The sequence below is a fragment of the Spea bombifrons genome, chromosome 4 (genome assembly GCF_027358695.1).
Source record: "Spea bombifrons isolate aSpeBom1 chromosome 4, aSpeBom1.2.pri, whole genome shotgun sequence".
Lineage (NCBI taxonomy): Eukaryota > Metazoa > Chordata > Amphibia > Anura > Pelobatidae > Spea > Spea bombifrons.
The window spans coordinates 5,320,217-5,341,627 of record NC_071090.1 but is presented as its reverse complement, the minus strand read 5'-3'; the positions used below and the strand labels follow the sequence as shown (position 1 = coordinate 5,341,627).

Below are 21,411 nucleotides of genomic sequence, written 5' to 3'. Positions count from 1 at the left end.
AGGGCCATTGGAACACAGGAGTGATGGGAGTGATAAAGGGCCATTGGAACACAGGAGTGATGGGAGTGATAAAGGGTCATTGGAACACAGGAGTGATGGGAGTGATAAAGGGCTATTAGAACACAGGAGTGATGAGAGTGATAAAGGGCCACTGGAACACAGGAGTGATGGGAGTGATAAAGGGCCATTGGAACACAGGAGTGATGGGAGTGATAAAGGGCCATTGGAACACAGGAGTGATGGGAGTGATAAAGGGCCATTGGAACACAGGAGTGATGGGAGTGATAAAGGGCTATTAGAACACAGGAGTGATGAGAGTGATAAAGGGCCACTGGAACACAGGAGTGATGGGAGTGATAAAGGGCCACTGGAACACAGGAGTGATGGGAGTGATAAAGGGCCATACCTTGTAGATGCTCTCTGTAAGCTCTACCAAACACCCAGACCCTGTATTATTTTGTAAGCAGAAACAGACACCCAAAACATGATTGGCAGCTAAAAAATGGTATAATATGTGAAAAACGACATTTATATTATGTTAGTCTACATGACATCATTACATATTTCTCTAAATACTATAATAATCCAGCAAAATTATGTCTACGTTGGATGTTGACTCCACTTTTATGGAAGAACGTATGGCCGGGGTACGAGCAGCGGCCTCCATCCAGACACCCGAATGTATGTAATCGTACTGACGAAGTAATACACAACGTTGTGAGATAATGAACACAATGACAGACTGTGATCTGCTAAACAGCCTTTAATTAGTCACTTCCAGGTGTGTGGAGACAGCCCCGGGCTTCAGACTTTTAATTACGTTTGATTAGCGCTAATGATATGGTGACACATCGCCTCTCGGCCTCGGCTTGTCGCATCCAGGCCCGGGAAACGTTTGAGTCCCTCTCAGGATGAGACAAACAAATGCTTGATGTGTCTACGTAGAATAGACAGCGAGCGTCACTCAATGAGTGTCCTTGGGACGCAGTCACCTGAGGCGGAGATAAGGCAAACAGGTGGGAATCATAGTGGATTTAGCGGATCGGGAACGATGTATGATAGGAATCCTTTGTTATGGAGACAATTGTCTTCTGCTAATGATTCCAAGGTCAATCAGGTCAGAGAGAATCTTCTTTGGACGAGTGAATCGTTATTTCTGTGGTCCTTAATGACTTATGGATCTGGGGGTGGCTTGCCTTTGGGTCCATTGGAGTGGCTGCCAAATATGTGCCAAGCCAAAAGACTTAGGGGCTGAAGTAGCCACTTACTCAGTGGCCCCCTCAGATGTGGCCCCTCATTCAGTCCTTAAGTAAATGTGGATTTCTGTGTTTAATGAACATCGGACAGGGTAGGAGCCCATGATCGAAAGCTGATGGCCACCACCGTTTATGAGAGTGAGGGTACATGAGCTGGGCAAAGACGGATTTGCCAAAATAAATGCTTTCTGGGCCAATCCGATCCTCAGGCTGCATGGAATCCACTTTGCGTGTGAGGAAGGCAATCTGAGTTGGTTGTGAGTGAAGAGTCAGTCTGGAGCTCGTAGGACCAGCTTAAAGGATGCCGACGCCGAACAAGAACGGTCTCCTCAACCCAACTGGAGTCCGCTCCTGCTGAGCACTCACTCTCTCCTATCTCTCTGGAGAGGTGGTTTAAGAAGTGAGGGTTTGCTTCTCAGAACCTGCGGCTGGGGGTTGGGGAGCTGTGGGAAGGGTGCAGCCGGTGGGTGGCAGGGGACGCCGGCTGCGGGGGAAGATTCTGATCCTCTTCTGGCACCAATTGAGCTCGGAAGACACGTAAAATCTCATCCAGCTTGTGATCCATCTGAGTTACCTGTATGAAGCACAATGCGACACTCAGCACACTCACTCACAGTGACCTCGAACGGCTTTTTAGGGGGTATTTTTTGAGAGCAGTGGTGCCATGGCCTAGGTGGTCTTAGTTTACACTCCGACATAATGCATTTAACCTAATCCATAAGTATGCCTGCCACATACTAGGTGAGTGGTGACATATATTCTTTTTTTGCAGGTTTCATTAAAATACAAAATAATCTAATATGCATATTTTATTTTTTTGTTAGGTGACCACTGGACTCTTTTGTATTTTTGGTTGCGCCAGAGAACGCACCCATTGCATTTATTTTTACATCGATGGGAGCGCGTACACATAGAAGCGCTCATTCATTCGCCCGCTCGCAGCACAGGGTGAGTTAGGGACAGGCTCCTGAGTGACAGATGAATAATTAGTGAAGTTTATTATGCGGAATAAAGAAAACGGGACGGCATTTTGTTGGCTCTCCTTGGCTTGGGTGTCTGGGACATTCCCTGGCTGTGTCTCGCCCCGGACAATACTTGCACTCAGGCTTTCCAGCAGCCCGTGTGTGCCAGGACTGGGGTATTGCCAAGTGAGCAGAGCTTGTTCCAGCTCAGCGGGCCGGGCAGACTCACAATTAGGGCAGATTCAAAGTGCTCACTGGGTTTCCATGCTGCACGGAGTAGGAGTTATGGGAGGTTCAAGACGGGTGGTGACCCCATGAACAAGCTCTGAGTGCCAGGTCGGCTCCTGATCTTAATTATTTAGCCATGGGAAACTGTCACAATGTGTTAAGGAGAAGGAGGGGGCAACAGGGGGGTGACGAGAGTAGAGAGGGGCATTAGGGACTCGGTACCGAGCTATAGGAGTCACAGGGTACCCAAACCCCACTAAATGGTTATCTGATCTTAGGCAATGACGACGTACAATAGGGTGATGTTATTCTATGGGGGAAGGTAAAATGTGTGAATGAGTATATAGCCTTTAACAATATAATCTTTAAACATACATTTTTTGTACAAAATTTGTACTTTTCATCTATATTCCCAAATACAAATGCTTATTTCCAAACGATCAGCCTGTTACCTTATCCTCCAGACGCATCAGCCTCGCCCCAACGGTGTAAAACCCTTTATCCACCCCTTTTTCTGCAGGAAACAAAAAGAAAAATGACAGTTTGAGGTCTGGAACACCCGATGTTTCTTGCATTGGAACCTAAACACGCAAGACGAGACCAATGACGGGGGCAGACCAGACGGGCCGGTGTTGGGTACCCTATGGTAGACGGACAGCTGTGGTGTACAATGCTGGCTGTCAACGCTGGAGTGATGAGACGATCTTATGGTTTATTGTTTGCCATTGCAGCTCATGGCTGACGGCACAAATCGCATCTACACAAAAGCGCAAGCACCAAGGTGGTGAAAAGCGGACCTCTGCGATTCCAACCACACCGTCTCCCGGGCTCACAGCCGGTTCAGAGATCAGACTCGCTAGGCGTCTCGTACCTGGTAGGAAGAGTCCCGGTTTGCCCAGTGAATGATCCAACCTGAAAGAAGTCAGACAGAAGTCGCTGAGCTACGGTTAAGGGCAGGGGGCAGATTTAAGGGTAGGGTTACCAGGTCTAAAAATAATAGTTCTACACTCGTTTACGTCTCCGCTGAAGCACAGATAGAATGTGTCAGGTGGTTAAAAGGTATTCTTTTCCAAAAATCATGTTAACCAGAGGAAGTTCAGGTTAAATGAGATGAGTCTCGGTGTGTCGTGACAGAAGAAGGGAGAGGAACCATGAACATTGCCCTTAGAGCCCTTCCTTAAAGTCCTCAGGGTCCTATGCCTCTACCGGGGTCCCGGGAAGCCTTGCTCCTGTATGAAAGTGGCAACTATAGTTCTATGTGAAGCCTTTTTGTCCCACTTTTAATTAACCCAAAACAGCTTTTTATCTGGAGGGCAATAACACAGACAACGATTCAAGTGCGGTGGAGGACAAAACATGCGATAAAAAAACAATCAGTGAAAAGTGGAGGACGAGTGTTAAAACCAAAATGGGGAGACGTCAGCCAATGGGACGATGAAGGTCTGATGGGTGCAGGAGCCAAGGGGGTGGAAAAAAATGGATGGGATAATAGTTGCCAACCATCTGCAACATGTCATAGATGGAGGCGGTAAGGCCATCACCACCTGGGAAAACACTTATGGCCCTCACTGCTTCTGTAAAAGTTGGACACTGGTCTCTGGAAACCAGTATATTGTTTTATATGGGGGGTGTTGGAATTTTTGGGTAGCATTCTTATGAATCTACATCCAGGGAGTCTTGCCTCATGAAGTCTCGAGATAGTAGTTATGGCCGTACCTCCTCTGGAGCTCCTTGATCCGCACCATCATGTTCAGGTGTCCCTGGGAGTATTGCTCAATCACGTCTCTCACGTCATACGGTTTCCGAGCTTGCTGGGAGAGCGGGGGGAACCGGTCAGAAACATACCCGGTCATAGACGTGTTTGGACTATATTGCCTCTACACTTAATATCTATGCTAGCCTTGGAGGTTCCGGTCTATACGACCTCACCCAGGGCCCCGTCTACCATAATGGTGACCTTGGCAGGGTTCCGAGCTGGTGGGTTCATCTAGTGATCTAGAAACCATATTGCCAGCCCTAAACATTGTGCCTCTGCCCCACCAACACTTATATCACTGACCTATGTGGGGCATTACTGAAACCTCCAGGCTCTACTACCTCTGGCACACCAGGCTTTTTACCACATCTCTAATAATAATAATAATAATAACAAATATAACAACTATAATAATAATAATAATAATAATAATAAATATAATAATACATATAATAATACATATAATAATAACAATACATATAATAATAAATATAATAATAAAAATAATAATAAATTTAATAATAATACATATAATAATAAATATTATAATAATAATAATACATATAATAATAAATATAATCATAATAATAATAATAATAATAATAATAATAATAATAATAATAATAATAATAGTATAAAATGGATCTTCTACCTGGAATTTCCTTCTTGCAACAAAATACTGCATCCTGCGCGTCACCTTTACTGCTGTCCTGTGAGCATCTGTCAGCCTGGATCAGAGCGAAACAGAGATGTGTTCACTATATGTGACATCATATCAATATATATATATATATATATACAACACGCCAAGCAAACCAATCAGATATAGGCTGACCAAAACAGCCATTTATTTCCCCCAGGATGAATTCACATCACATGTAAAGTGCTGCCCCCTGCAGTATCTGATTTTGGGGTTGATTTTACTGAGAGGGTTGTTTTACTCTTCTGGGAGGTTGGTAGATAAGTGGAACAGCCTCCCAGGAGAAGTGGTAGACGTTAATTCAGTGAGGGAATGAACACATGCATGGGATAGGCATATGGCTCGTGAATCTAAGACGAGACCAACGACTGATTAAGGTCTGATCAGAAAGAACGGCAACTAGATGGGCTTCAAGCACCATAAATGTTTCAGATAAAATGTTATACACGTAGTTTATTGAATTCTCCACCCGCTGGTAAATTAAGTGTATATTTCTTTTTTTTCATACGCTAACTGAACCATCCAAAACTACTCATTTATCATATTTAATATGTAAATTATGTAAATTATGTAAATTAGGTGTTTAAACCTGAACAAAGAGTGAAGGCAAGTAAAGTAAAAATTGTATCGCTCCACACTGCCACCTAGTGCACATAATATGCATAGAAACATCTCTAATCCAGACCATTGTCCAATCATAGAAAATGATGTGCTCTCCCTTTAAACATATATTTTAAAAATAATAATAAAAAGATATGGTAGATTCCTGAATGTATTCTGATCTTCACTTATATAAATTATACCAACAGCCCAGTCTTGCAGACTTCTGACAGCAATATCTGAATTAAGACCTGTACCCCCTATGCCCTCACTTACAGTGGTTGCCCTACCAGGCGTTCAATGAGTGCGAGGATCATTCTTTGATCCATACCATTCTCAGTGGTGTGCAAGTTTCATATACTGGTCTATATACCCTGGCATATCATGTTCAGAGGTGTACGAGGACTAGACTTTGGTCCATATCATTTTCAGAGGTGTGCAAGGACCATATCCTGGTCCATACCATTCATAGAGGTGTGCGAGGACCATCCTTCGGTCCATACCATTCCCAGAGGACTTCCTGTACCCGGGGGGTGAGTCACATTTGTGCTGCACCAGGACTGGTGTGGACATGTTTGAGATTAGAGACCAACCCATATTTTTGTAATCTGTTTGCCAAATACTTGTTCAGACCAAACCATGCGTGTGCAAACACACAAGCCATGCTCTCATGCATCATGCATACAGCCTGCATCCACAAAGCCGTGCAGTATGTACCAATAATATACCCGCTCACTCACCTGCTCATGTTGCTGTAAAGGGAGACAGATAGTGGTTACAAGCATCTAAGGGGTTGCACACGGGGGACAAACTCATGTACATAACACAGGGGATAAGGCATAACTCATGTAACACAGACATGGCTTCCCCCGTATACCAAGGACTCGTCTTTTCACACAATGCTACGAGCGCTAGGCAAAGAGATAACATGTTCCACCCAAAGTGCCCCAACGATGGCTCCTTACTGTGACACGTCCGTCACTGCTGAAAGAGGGCTGTCCTCGCTCGCTGCATCTATATCATCCGTGTAGCTGTTGGTCCGTGAGATGTCGGGTAGAGACTCATCTGGCCGGCTCCTTCCTACTGCAGAGAAGACGATGTTTAGAATGGGTAACTCGTGTATACATTGAGTAAGCTGGCTTAGAAATCAACCTATCTATTAAAAAACTCAAGTAGCTGTTGAGTTGAGTGATGTTGGGTTGAGTGATGTTGGGTTGAGTGCTGTTGAGCTGGATGTCGTTGAGTTGGGCTTTGTGAGTTTGTAAGTTGACTGCTATTGACTTGTTTGCCATGAGGACTCTTGAAATAGAAAGGGGAGCGGCTATGGGTCCTATTGACCTGAACTGTAATTCACTTGACCTTTAGTGAATAGACAAACTACTGATATATCAACTCATATAATTAATAAATGTGTATATCACATATTAAAATCCATAATTTCTGTAATATATATACGTTCTCATACGTATTAGAATATTTGGGAAAACGAATGAATGAATAAACGAATGAATGAATGAATGGATTAAAAGGCTTCTCTTTGCAGAAGTAATAATGTACGAGATCTTCTGCTCCTTATCTAAAACTACTGAGGACAGGTGGTCTGAGGGAAAGGTTTGAGATGCATTTAATTATCTTGCAGTCATGCTCGCACACACATGCCACCATACCTTGGAACGTTGGACTACTGGATGCAACAGAAAGAGAAGACCAAGATCGAGAGCGACCTAGTGGACAGGAGACGGGAAACGGGACAGGAATCCGAGGGCAGATAAACAGATCGGAGAGACAGAGTCACGCGGGAGAAGGCAACGTCGAGGGGTAAATAGAGAAATGCTTTAATGTTTCAAATGTTGCAAGAATACAGAGTGTATCATAACACACAAGAGCATTGGGTGCATGCTGCATGGGATGACAATCCTCTTCAATAAATCAGCGCCCCTCCTGCTACACCCACCACAAAAAATTTACACTAAATGGAATCTTATACACATGGTCGCCGACCAAAATAATAACATCGCCATGGCAATGTTCTCACCTGTCGGTCCCTGGAAGCCGTGGTCTCTCTTCTCACCCTCCGTGTGTTGATATGTGATGTGAGGTACGGACAGAGCTGTCTCAGGGGGGCCGCTACGGGGCCCCTGGGGGATCGGGGTGAGGCACAATGGAGCCAGGGTGGGACTTGTACTTAAGACACAAGCCTCACGTACAGACTTGTTCTTCTTCTTATATCTTCTGTTCTGATGGAAGAGCAAGAAATCATAAATGACCATCATAATGTCTCCATAACACAGATCCTCATCCCCCTTCATATGGTGTCCATCTGTCACCCATCGGATGAGGCAGGAATCCCCTGACCTGTCTACGTGAGCTGGGGCTGGCCGGGGCAGATGTGGTCTTGCTGCTTTGCTCCGGAGGGGTAAGGTAGATTTTCCACGTCGCGGTGGAATTGTAGGCTTTTTCGGCAGCGTAACATCTCCAGAGGGTCTGCACAGGAGACAGCCAGACGTTTACATGGCGGAATCTCGTTAGTCCTCGAGAGCGTGGAGTTCACGATAACGGAATACTTATCTGTTACCTGGATGAGGGACGCGGCCGCAGGGATCTGCCTGTTGAAGTGCTTCTGCCGCTGCTTCTGCTGGACCTTGAGAGCAAAACCAGATCCAAGGATCCCCTGAGATCCGGAAACGCATCATTAGTGATCTACATGAGTCCAAGAGGCTGACCTATACGCAGCCAACAATAACTGGGTCTAAGATTGTATCGATCTTAATCAAGTGCAGGAGGGAAGTTTATTTCAAAAGAGGAGAAACACTAGAACAAGAGGACATCATCTAGAACTAGAAGGTTTTAAAGGAAATTTTCCTTTACCAAGAGGGTGGTAGGTAAATGAAAGAGCCTCCCAGCAGAAGTGGTAGAGGGTAATACAGTGAGGGGATTTAAACATGCATGGGATAGACATACGGCTCCTGAATCTAACGACTGATTTCTGCTTGTAACGTTATTGCTACTTTGTTACTGCCCCCGACAGAACCTGCTAGAGGGAAATAAATAGATACAATGTATATGCTGGGGTAAGGTAAAGGATGGTTACTTACTGCTGGAAGAGCGAAGAAAGAAATGGCGAAGACAGAGAAGCAGGAGGCAATGGTTTTTCCAATCCACGTCTGCGGAACTTTATCTCCATAGCCGATGGTTGTCACCGTGACCTGCGAAAAGCAAAACTGAGCCAAGTCATAAAGCTGTAGGGCTGCGCGTCCAGAGGCGCCAGAAGTGGCATTACCAAATAAGATTAAATGGCGGCTTTGGGACCCCATCGGTCTACCGCTTCCCCTTGCTTGTTCTTTATAAAGAAATTCAATACTAATTAAAAATAGCACTTCTGTCCTCTGTATTGGAAACAATGGCCTAATAGGGGTATCAGCGTCATACTCACCACTCCCCACCAGAGGGCGTCAGCGTAGCTGGAGAATCCCGTCCTCCCTTCTTCGTCGACGGCATCTTTCTCAGCCAGATACACAAAGTAGGACGAGAAGATTAAGCCGAGGAATCCAATATACAGCGTCGTGATCAGCTCCTGAGGGGTCAGAGTTCACGCTATCTCATATATATGCCATATAACGGCAGAAAAGTGCTAAAGTAATCATATATTTTACAATCTAGCGGATCCAGGAAAGGTCTGTGTTCCAAGCCGTCCAAAAAATAACATTTGACATTTAAAAATAATATATATGCGTTCCCGCTAAGGTACGTGAGCACAAGAACCTCCATCAACAGAATCTTTTAGATCAAGCCAGGGACACAAAACACCAGACATCACTCAACTATGGCGCCAAAAGTAACATGATTTAAGATGGGGTTGGTATCTTGACTGCATCCTTTATGTGCTCCTTTATGGCATTTCTATACATTCCTTTACTGTCATTGGAGTGGATAATGTGAACTGAATGTAATAAAATACTACCCGTCCTCCCGCTGATGTCTATTCACATTGACACTGGAGACTCAACAATGTATTATTCCAGTGAAGTGCTCGGTGCCCGGGTCCCCAATTTACTTCTTCTGGGGCCACACTTCCCAAAGTCATATTTAGCCCCTTCCTTCCCTCGTTGGCTGAACCAAGGGAGGACCGGATCTTCTCAGTCCTTCTCTGAAGAGAGGAACCACTGAAGTCTTCAAGGGGGCATGGAAGCCCAAAGGTCAACCCACATGCCCACCAAAGAGTTGAGCCTTCGGACCGGCTCCAATGTGGCATTTCCAGCGCATGCAGTCTTTGAATAACCTTAATCAAGCAGGTGCCACTAAAAACACCAGGTACAAATGGGGGCTCACCAGCAGGGGACCCCAAAGCAGATGAATGCATGCGGACCCCTAGGTTACACTTCATCCTCTGGCTTAAGAGATCCCTACTTTCAGGGGACAGTCCTTGACTGAGACTGTATTTTTTGGTTTAATGCCATTAAAAGAATGTAAGTTCTTGTTACGGGGATTGTTTTTTGGTTTTTAAGACTTTGGTCATCTTGGTAAATATTTCTTATACTTTGTTCCACTTTTATACATCTCACGGGCTGTTATGGCGAGTTGGATGGTGCCCTCACCTGGCGATGGATGAATACCACGGATCCCAACAGTCTCCAAGTGCCTCCTTGCCTGTCGACATGCAACATGCGCAGAATCTGGAGGAAGCGAATGCCCCTGCAAAGAGATAGAAGGACGTAAGAGATGACGAAACAGAGAGAGATCAAGGAACCATCAGGAGAGAGGCGATAAGGAGACTAGAATTATTGGGTGGTCTACTGATACCCTAAAGCCAACATTCAATGGTTCAGTATACACATGATTAAAGCCCCATAAACCCCCAAACCCCAAAAACTCACCAACCTAATTGCAGACGTGGCGAACACTTGTCCATTGGATCCTACGCTTAAAACAATTATAGACGCAATGACCACAATGAGATCTGCAGAGGAGAAGAGAACAGACGGGGGTTTGGAAAAAGAATCCTCCATAGCCTCAAACCATAAATGTGGATTTCTACAGCCCATGGAACCTACGCTCTTAGCCTTAGAGCCCCTCAATCGCGCAACGATCGCCATCAAAAGGAAATGGTCAAGATACACAAACTCAGCCTCCATCTATCCATCTACTTTGTTTTGAGTTTCCAAAGCTGCTCCATCTCGCTGAACTCATCAGACACAACTCGGTAAAAGCCCTGCTCACCTAGATGCACATGGACCCTGCGGACATGTGCCAAGGGCTTGGTTATATGATGGAACCAACACAAGCCCTCCAGTAAACTAATTAGACAGAGGGGTAAAAAATGGTATTGGTTGGAAAAAGAGGAGAAAATGAGCATTGGTAGGAGAGAGGAGAAGAGAGAGGAGAGAAGAGAGGAGAGAAGAGAGCCATGCCATGACGAGGTAGGAGGAAGACCACGGTAATCATATACATGATTGTTAGTTAAGTGAAGGTTACAATGTATCTCAGCTGGACCCCACCACTCTCCGTGAACATAGCCTTCAGCATTATAGGGTCTACCTATAGACCCAATTATTAAATAATCTCAATTAATCTCGCATATTGAAAAATAATGTTTTTTTGCCGTAATTATTTACTGGATTCTCACCGATGATTGAGATGGGTTTTCGGGCAAAGCGAATCCGGCCCCTGAATCCGACATATTTACTGCGACAGCCGGCAGACCAGAGACGGACAAGATATTCAGCGCCAAAGAACACGACAAGGACGATCTCCTGCAACGGGACGGGCGAATGCGGCTTAGAGAAACTAATCGTAAGTCATGACCGTATCGAGGAAAGGGCAAAATGATGACTCCACACTCGGAGGGGAAGTGGCATTGGGCACCGGCCCACGGAACACGGACCGGCTCATGGATAGTCCTGAGAGAGAGAGGTCAGAGAGCTCGGCATCGGCAGAGATAAGTGAGATTAATTTACATATATTGGGGAACTTTCTTGGGGCAACTTCTTGGGGTCACTAACGGGAAAGTCCGGGGCGCAGGAGCGCCCCACTCCCTGTCCACTTCCCCATTAAAAATAACCCGTGTCCCCCGGTGTCGGAGCGACCGCCAACTCACGCCAGCGGGGACTCCTACACACAACCGGCAAGGGGGGCTCCGGGTAGCCGGAGGCAGAACGTTCCCAGGTATGTTATTGTAACGATGCTAACCATAAATAGGAGTTTTTAGAATAACCGAATTCACTTATTCCAATTACCAACAGTTTGTGCCGTTTGCGTAATTGTTTTGGAAATATTTCATTAAAATGATGGCTTGAGGGAAGCTGAGAGCCGCGTCTGAATGTGGCAGAACTCCCATCATCTAATTAATTTCCAGTCCTGAAGCCAACGGCAACTCAACAATAGGGGAGAAAAAAATTCATGCAGGAGCTTAAAAACCCACGGGTTTCCGATACATCTATTGCTTATTTTGTAACCGCAGAGGTTTGTTTCATGTACAGAACTGGAAGGTGTCGTTTTTGAAGCTGGAGTAATGTGAATATACGTTACTCGTGTAAGTCGGGACACCAGTGTTGGGGGTGCGAGTGGCAGAGCTGGAAGCAGTAGTTGGTGAGGCTACAAGCGTGGCCACCTGCCCTCCTTACCTGAAGAGCCACCTAGTGGCGCTCATCAGAAGAGCATTATGAGGATCGAGGTCTTGTGGGCTCCTTGGGCTGGTCAGGAAAGATCAGAGGATCCCCCCAACTGGCCCATGATCCCCACTGCCCACTCAGGACACTGCCCAAAAATCAGGACTGTCCCACTGGGGTCCTTTCCTCTACATCCTGCGAGTACTCAATATTTCATAACATTGGCGACCGTGTATTCTCTGTTATGCTAAGATTTTGGGATACCCAACTCACCATCCAGAAGAGGGTCCCGGTCGCGAACTCTGAGTAATGTTCAATTGTGGATAGAACGCTGAATATCAAACAGATGAGAACAAGAAGGAACCTGTGAAGGAAACAAGGAATCGGTTAAGAAACCCAGCCCTTCACGTAGCCACTCTTTAGAAATTGGTGTGCTTCGGGGTAACCTATCCTGGGAAGTTCCTAGCTATGCTCATGCCTGCAAGCACCTGTCTACTCCATCGTCCAATAGTGCCACATAGGTCAATGAGGTCCCTAAGCGGCCAACAACAATGTAGCAACACCTATGGACCCGGCCATCCACCCAGGCGTTTATGTCCCTATATAAATTCATGATATGGGACCCAGGTTTGGAAGCCTACATAGATCCATCCTTGAGCTCATGGCTTCTGGATCGCTGAGCTACCCTAACGGGATTCCTGGACCTGATTTGGAGCGTCAGCTGGTAACCAGACGGAGCGGAGATGAAAGGCTTATGTCCCGGCCTTTTTTTTGCCAATAAAGCACTATGTTGAGCGCTCATATCTGGTATGTCCATTCGATCTCCATCTGTTTATTTCATGCTACATGACATGGTCAGCAACACAAAAATTCAAAGCAGATTATTTTTCTCTGGTTCTGATTAATTATTAGCTCCCTACTACGCCATCCAGCATCCAAACACACGGCAGAGAGGCAGCCCGACGTATTGTGAATTATTTGAAACGTTTGGGCAGTTTTCAATAAGTTTTACAAATAAATTTCACATGTCAGTATATACCGGGCCGAAAGTGGACTGGAGATAAAAATTAGGCACTTGGCGCTTTAAGGCCACTGGCCAATAATTGACACGTACGCACATATGGAGAGGATTTAATGGGTTTTTGGGCATAACTTGGACTTCCTAGGGCTGACCCCTCGGAGCTCTTCTTCCACTGCTTCTTATAGAAGGGCAGGAGGGCGGCGCGGCTGAGATAAAGGGGCACTTAGAGGAAGGGGGGGTAGACCCAAATTATCTTGAAAAGGGGTTAAATCGAGCCAAGTAACCAATAACCTTCACAGCTTTTGGGTGAAATTCAGGATCTCTGGTACGGTGATGAGTAAGATGTATTTCCCAGGGGGGAGATGGGGCAGCTTTAATGGCCCAACTACCCCAATGGGTCCATTGAGGCTCTAGACGATGAAAAAGAGGGGAAAGTAGGGAAAATGAGTGTCTGCGGGTGAAGAAATCTAGAACCTGTTATAGAGAGCCCCCCCAAGCAGAGGTTTATCGGGTTCCCTGCGGACCCTGAGGAGGAAGACGAGTGAAAAGCGCGTTAGACGTGGGGGAGCCATTTGAAGATGCGCAGATCGGGGATTCGCTCGGCGACACTCTGTTAAGTACAGGACGGCGGCCCTGTCTGTGTGTAATGTTAGATTGTAACAAATGTAACCTTTAAATAAAATATGAAGAGATCGAGACACAGCTAATCCGACCAGAGCCGTTCCACAGAAAGACACATGACATGCAAGACATGCCGCTCTGACAGGTGTGTGGCGTGGGGACATGTGACATGTGACATGCAGAGACCACGGATATGTGATAGACAGTGATGCGACACGCTTCTCTGACAGACGTGTGACACGTGGGCCCCGTCAGGAGCCATAAAATAGTCAAATGGTTTGGTTTGGTCCGGTGGAGTTTAATCTTAACCACGTTTCTATGCAGATGGCACCTTCATCAGGACCACTTCCCCATGGAGGGAGATGAGAGGTGCAGCCTCCATTGCAACCGAAGTCTGCGCATGCATGCTCCGCACGGTGTGCGCGGAGGTGAGTAGCAGGGGGTCTAGGGCAGTGCCCAGCCAGGATATGTCTCTGACAAGAATATGATTCATTGGAGCTCGTTGATCCAGGGAGAAATCTTAATGATCTCGTGCGGCCCGCCGCCAGTGGCTCAGCCTAATAGAGGAGCTCCGGTTTGTTTGTTTATGGATTTTTTCCCCCAATCAACTCCCTTTATCTGCAGACCTGGAGGCGGCCATTGCTGTCAGTCATGTGATATTTTGGGTGACTTTCCCGGCTCTAACACCACACTGAGCTGATGCTTTATGGCGATGCTAATGAAGTCCGTTCCTCCATAGACTCTCATTAGCCATAGTGTCCAACTGGGTGATTAAGACTGAGCCATTCCATTGTTTCCCACAGGCAGTATGATAAGGAGTCGGGGTGTTTGTTTAGTAGATTGAGCTCAGATAACAGAGCGAGAACTCATACAAATGGCTGATACACCCGTCTGAACACATTCTATTCTCTTAACAGGTAGAACTGTTTAAAAAAAAAAGAAAACAGCGCAATATTTTTGAAAACGTATTTTTTATCTATTACTGGTGATAAAAAAAACCTGGATTTTCATAGTCCTCATGGACCAGAAAACTAAGCTTAATTACAAAAGAAATGTCTAAATGAATCCCTAGTATAATATATATATATTAATTATTAATAATTATTAATAATTAGTAACAATTAACAACGCGGCATTAACCCTTAATTATTAAAGTCATTATGGGCACTAATAACCCTACAGCAGGTCCAGACCGGCCACCCGGCGCATCGTCTACCATCGCTCCACACACCTGACATGCTGCTCGATAATTAAACTCATTACTGTATTTTAACCCTTCCTTATTTTTTGATCCATGTATTAATTAGCCTTTTTTCTGAATTTTTTTTTTATTGGTGCATAAATAAATCCCCCTTTTTTTTTAAATAATCCCTTCTACAGAGCCTAAAGCCGCACCCACATCACACCGGCCACGCCCACCCGACCATGTACGGTCGTTGAAGACGTTAAAGGCGTTAAAGACGGTAAAGTCGGTTAGAGACGTTAAAGCTCACTGCTGCCTTGCTGCGCCGACACTCAACCGGAAACCTACCTAGCGGGACATCATGGCGCCTCGGAAACGCAGCCGTAGCAGAGGTCAAAGGAGGCCGCGGCAAAAGTCACACCGCAGAATGCAGCGGAGGCAAATTAAAAGACGGAGCGTCAAGAGAGGTAGGCGCCACTAATCATTATATATATACCGGTATCTATCTATATATACACATATATATATAAATAAATACCGGTGTGTGTGTATATATATATTTATATATATATATATAAAAAGGGCCATTTTTCTCCCGTGTCGCTGGAGGATTCTTTCTTTCTGCACTATGGCCGCTTTTGCTTTTTAGAAAAAAATCCCAAATTTTATTTATTTATGTGTTTTATTTTATTTTTTAAGGTGCAGCCAGGAAAGTCAGACGCCGCGTTGCAAGAAAAACCCACACTCAACATACGCCAGACCAAATGATGAACGTGTAACCGTGTTCGGCGAAGGTCGACGTGTAAATCTGTTGGGCGAAGAAAAGGTCGACGTGTAAATGTGTCCGGTGGCCAGTCTGTGAACAACGAAATAAAAACAAGCAAGCAGCAGACTTAACTGTTTCTGTCATTATTTCAAACCTGCGATCGCCATAGATTCATAGAAATCTAAGACCTTCTTGGCCCCTGTCTTGTCTGCCCCTTTAAAGATTCAAACCTTAATCAGTCGTTGGTCTCGTCTTAGATTCAGGAGCCGTATGCCGATCCCGTGCGTGTTTACATTAATTCACTGTATTAACCTCTACCACTTCTGCTTGGAGCCTGCTCCACGTATCTACCACCCCATCAGTAAAACAAACCTTTACATTCCACCGAAGCCTCCGACCCTCTAGTTTTGGATTATGAAGTGTATAAATGAAACACATTGTGAATTAGTTACATACATTGATATTAATAAGTTACAAAGTTGCAAACAATGTCTTTGTCAAAACAAAATTAGAAACATAGAATTGGCTGGCAGATCAGCCCCTTTCGGCCCCCGTCTTAATCAGTCGTTGGTCTCGTCTTAGATTTATGAGCCGTATGTCTATCCCATGCATGTTTAAATTGTGGAGTAACATGCCGGCCCCACAGTCGTGTATTAGTGGCCACCAAATGGCACGACTGCGGCTGCTGGTTGGATATGCGCTGGCCCGGGAGATCGTGTGCGTGCCAGATGTGCCTGCCTGGGTATATATATATATAATGTATTCTTTAAACAAACTTCAGAACCTCGTATTGAAGGCCACCATAAAAACCTTGAGTAACCCCTGGTCCCTACGGACATCTCTAGCCCCAGAGACCGTTTACCGCCATGCAGTTCCTCCGTAAAGCCATCGTCACAACGAAGCAATTCAAAGCATCCAATTCCAGATTTTGCAGAATATAATAGCTCTGCAGACAGGTGTATCAGACATTTATATGAGTTCTCGCTCTGTTATCTGATCCCCGATCTACTAAACCTCCGACTCCTTATCATACTGCCTGTTGGGAACAACAGAATGGCTCAGTCTTAATCACCCATCTGGACACTCTGACCCAAAATATCACATCACTTATTTAAAAAAACGAGATAAAACCAGGTTTCCGTCAATGCTGACCTACATTACAGTATACTGTATACAGTGCTGGGGGTTATATTACTGTATACAGCGCTGGGGGTTATATTACTGTATACAGCGCTGGGGGTTATATTACTGTATACAGTGCTGGGGGTTATATTACTGTATACAGTGCTGGGGGTTATATTACTGTATACAGTGCTGGGGGTTATTACTGTATACAGCGCTGGGGGTTATATTACTGTATACAGCGCTGGGGGGTTATATTACTGTATACAGTGCTGGGGCGTTATATTACTGTATACAGCGCTGGGGGTTATATTACTGTATACAGTTCTGGGGGGTTATATTACTGTATACAGCGCTGGGGGGTTATATTACTGTATACAGCGCTGGGGGTTATTACTGTATACAGCGCTGGGGGTTATATTACTGTATACAGCGCTGGGGGTTATTTTACTGTATACAGTGCTGGGGGTTATATTACTGTATACAGCACTGGGGGTTATATTACTGTATACAGCGCTGGGGGTTATATTACTGTATACAGCACTGGGAGGTTATAACTGTATACAGCGCTGGGGCGTTATATTACTGTATACAGCGCTGGGGGGTTATATTACTGTATACAGCGCTGGGGGGTTATATTACTGTATACAGCGCTGGGGGTTATATTACTGTATACAGCACTGGGGGTTATATTACTGTATACAGCGCTGGGGGTTATATTACTGTATACAGCGCTGGGGGTTATATTACTGTATACAGCGCTGGGGGGGTATTAATGTATACAGTGCTGGGGGTTATATTACTGTATACAGCACTGGGGGTTATATTACTGTATACAGCGCTGGGGGTTATATTACTGTATACAGTGCTGGGGGTTATTACTGTATACAGTGCTGGGGGTTATATTACTGTATACAGTGCTGGGGGTTATATTACTGTATACAGCACTGGGGGTTATTACTGAAAGCAGTTGGGGGTGACTTTTTCCCCATAGATCAGGCAGCCGGGGTAGTAAAAGCCATATTTAGACCGCTTAGAAAAGAGACAGTAGAGCGCTGTGGACGGATAGACAGATGCCACGCGGAGGGAACACAGCAGCTGATAATATCCTCGCCCATAAGGATAAACCGGCGGATTATCCCGGCCACTCAGCGCAGCAGCTGTACAGCCGGCAGAGCTTACGGACGCGGCGCGATTAGATGTGTGAGAGAGGATCTGTCCTCGAGAGAAGCCGACCCCACAACTTGGCATCAGACCTCGAGGAAAAAAACCTGGACTCATCCCATCCGCAGCACGAGGGCCGAGATCTGTATCGCAGGATAAATGCACAATTATCGCCGTTACTAAATTAGACGGCGTAATCATGCTGCGGGTGGCGGTTGGGGGGGGGTGTATATAATGCCACCAACAGGGGCATCGGGGTGCGAATACTGTATCGGAGGGATTAGACCGGAGAGATTGCATGCGCAAGATGGAAAGGAGTGGAAATGAGGGATTAAACATGACGGATCAGGGAGGAATCTGGTGTAAAAGGGCAGATAGGGGGGTAAATCCAGTGTCAGATGGGAGACCAAGGTGTGAGAATCCGGGGGTGTCTCCTGTAGTAGAGGGTAGATCAGGGGTAAATTCTCTGTAAAATAGTAAATCAGGTGTAAAATCCCTTGTGAGAGGGTAGAATGGGGTAAATTATTGTGCGAGAGGGTAGAACGGGGTACATTGTGATAGTACAGTAGGGGGGTATATCTTGTGTAACAGAACTGATCAGAGGGTAAATCCGGTGCAAGAGAATAAATCAAGTGAGAATTAGGAATATTCTTATATTTTGCGAAGAAGAAGTCGGTCCGTCGCGTTTCTCTTTAAAGGACGAGGCTTCTGAATAATGCATAGTGCAGGGCAGCTTAGCTGGATGTATATGTTCTGATGGCTCCCCAATTATACCGGCATTATGGACATTCTCCTTGTGTTAATGAGAGAGAAGAGGGATCGGGCTCTTAATGGAATTTCTATGTGTTTAACATTTATATATATGTACAATACACGTTATGTTATTCGCCTTGTATTGCCCCATTATGCCCCACCAAGGATAACCACTATAAACCCTGATCGGTGAGTTCATTATTAACTGGTGTATCAGGGAAAGGATTCCCCGCACCCAAAAGTTCTATTAGAATGTATGGAATTGATCACCTGACTCGCCGTACATCGGTCAGTAACTATGTATCCATAAGACATGAATAGTTACATACCCCGTCCACCATGATGTACCGTTTGGGTAATTCCAGAGAGTTGCTGGCGTTGACAGTCAACGGGAGATGATGGAACTTCGTCCCATACCCAACGCTGAAAGGATAAAGCGTCAAACCCAAAGGTGTTTTGGTTGGGGTCTAATAGGACCCGAAGTATTGAGTTTATGAAGGAAACCCAAAGTAAGGTAGATCAGGAGCCAACAGGTCACAACTGAATGTGTTTTAGGATGGGTTATTCAAGAAGAAGTATGATGTCACATCATTTACTACCCTAACCATATAACATCTTGGCCAGATTTCATCTCGACTATCCAGATCGATAAAAAAAGCTTGCAGGAAAAGATACTGTAATGTAATATTCTGCTGGACAGCAAAAGAATTCCACGTTCTAGATTGTAGCAGACGCAGAACATGATTGTACAGCCTGGACAAGAAACAGAAACACCATAAGGACTCCAATGCATTTAGATGTAGAGTTTGTGAGTTGAGGAAAGGATGACCACAAATATGAGTTCTAAAGTTTAAAAATGGGAAATAAAAAGTAATTAATTTAGGGGAAAAAAAGTAATAATACGTGGAAGTATGCAAACAATGCTTAGTTGGATACCTCCTCGGTGGAGGGAAGAGAAGAAGACCGATGCTAGTTTATAGGTCACTTGAAAGACCTCACCTAGAATACAATGTCCATTCCCCGGACCTTATCTCCAAAAGGACATGAATAAATTAGTGACAGATCACCGGAATGAGTAAAACGGCACAAAGCCTGCGCGATAAAACGCATGAAGAAAGCCTTTCATTTCAACATCTTGGGACAGAAGAAAGAGGTTGGTTGACATGATAAAACGATACCAGCAGGAGAGCTTGAACAAGTCCAAGAAAGTAGAAGATGCCGGCTTCTGGAGATGGAGGGTGAGGAACATAATGGCCCATTAGGACGGAAATGCGTCGGGTGAGATGTACACAGCACCAATATATTGGGGAGAACTTGGGGAGAAAAAGACATGGCTATCCTGACAACTACATCATATCAAGATGGGACAATGGGTTCCGTAACAGAATCTAGCTCTTTGTTTTGGGACACAGCAGCGACAGTGAGGCCAGGCTGATGGATAAGTTGGGTGGGATATGGACCATGGTGAGAACGTCCATGGACTGGAGGTGGGAGATCTTTGGAAGAACAACAGAGAGGGTCATCTTTGGCCAACGGTCATTCTCCATGGTGAAGGACCCAGTCCTTGGGAGGGAAGACGCAGACAAGTAAACGAGAAAGGGCTTGGTACTCACACGCTGAAGTGGTATATGAAGCATCGCCAGCCGCTGGGTCTTTCCAGGAAGTTGTAGATGTCCCCCTGCATACTGGTGCGGGTCAGGTAGTGACGATAGAAGCACTTGGGTGAGTACTCTGTCCGCTTGTCCCTCGCACCCCCAGTCTGGCTTCCTACCTGCAGAGTGGGGTCCCCGGCAGAGCAGGGGGTCCCAGAGCCATTGTTGAGGGGGGGCTCGGTGCTGAGGGCCACAGAAGAGTAGTGCATGGGGTCCGGCGCTGAGGGGCCTGTGTAGAGGCTGTAGAGGGGGAGCCCCCTGCACTCCCCCGAGCTGCACGACATGTCGCAGACTGCCACTGATCAATATTTCACATCCTCAAGGCTGGTGTTAGATTGCAAGCTCCCGCGGGACCTGATCCCTCTTATCAGTGTGCTGCTCAGAGTCACGGCAGACGGGATCACGGCTCTGTCACCCACTGTCACCTGCTGTCACCCACTGCCACTCATGGCTCTGTAACAAGAAGAACATCGCAAGGTCACGGAACATGTGATACTAAGTAACATAAGGCTGTACGCATACGCAACACACAAACAACATCCTGATCTATATATATATATATATATACCTACAATAATTCCCTTATTGTATCAGCCTCTACCACTTCTGCTGGGAGGATGTTCCACTCATCTACCATCCTCCACAATATTACTACGAAAGTCTAATTTATCGCAGTTTACGCCACGTTCTAAATGTATGCATCACATGACACGGTGCAGACTCCTCGCCGGTTCTCGATACAGACAATTATAGGCAAGGAATCATCTTATAACGGAGTAAAACATTTTTAGAATCTGTATCCTGTATTTAAGATTCAACAAAATTGCTGGCGAATGACATTTTCCACCCGAAGTCCGCCGTGCCGTCAAAAGTTCTTTCATATGTCTAAAAACACGGTCTTTTAAGATATTTTCGGCCGCAGAAAACACGCAATTATGGCCACGCGCAGAGCATTGCGCTGTAACTAATCCCCTTGTTTACAAAGCATCGCACTATCATTTAAATCTCAATCTACTATGCAA

General features: G+C 45.5%; 1 protein-coding gene across 1 annotated transcript; it reads right to left on the bottom strand.

Annotated features, from left to right (window-relative positions):
• Positions 1–573: 573 nt before the first annotated feature.
• LOC128490148 (potassium voltage-gated channel subfamily KQT member 1-like) lies at positions 574–20,818 on the bottom strand. The gene is made up of 17 exons (XM_053461892.1): positions 20,351–20,818; positions 12,381–12,471; positions 11,126–11,252; positions 10,381–10,459; positions 10,098–10,194; positions 8,936–9,076; positions 8,598–8,708; positions 8,078–8,173; positions 7,858–7,986; positions 7,538–7,739; positions 7,170–7,226; positions 6,468–6,585; positions 4,855–4,930; positions 4,163–4,257; positions 3,318–3,358; positions 2,899–2,960; positions 574–1,830 (listed from the first exon to the last, which is right to left on the bottom strand). The coding sequence occupies exons 1-17, from the start codon at positions 20,671–20,673 to the stop codon at positions 1,672–1,674; spliced, it is 2,004 nt and encodes a 667-aa protein (XP_053317867.1). The 5' UTR covers positions 20,674–20,818; the 3' UTR covers positions 574–1,671.
• Positions 20,819–21,411: the final 593 nt, after the last annotated feature.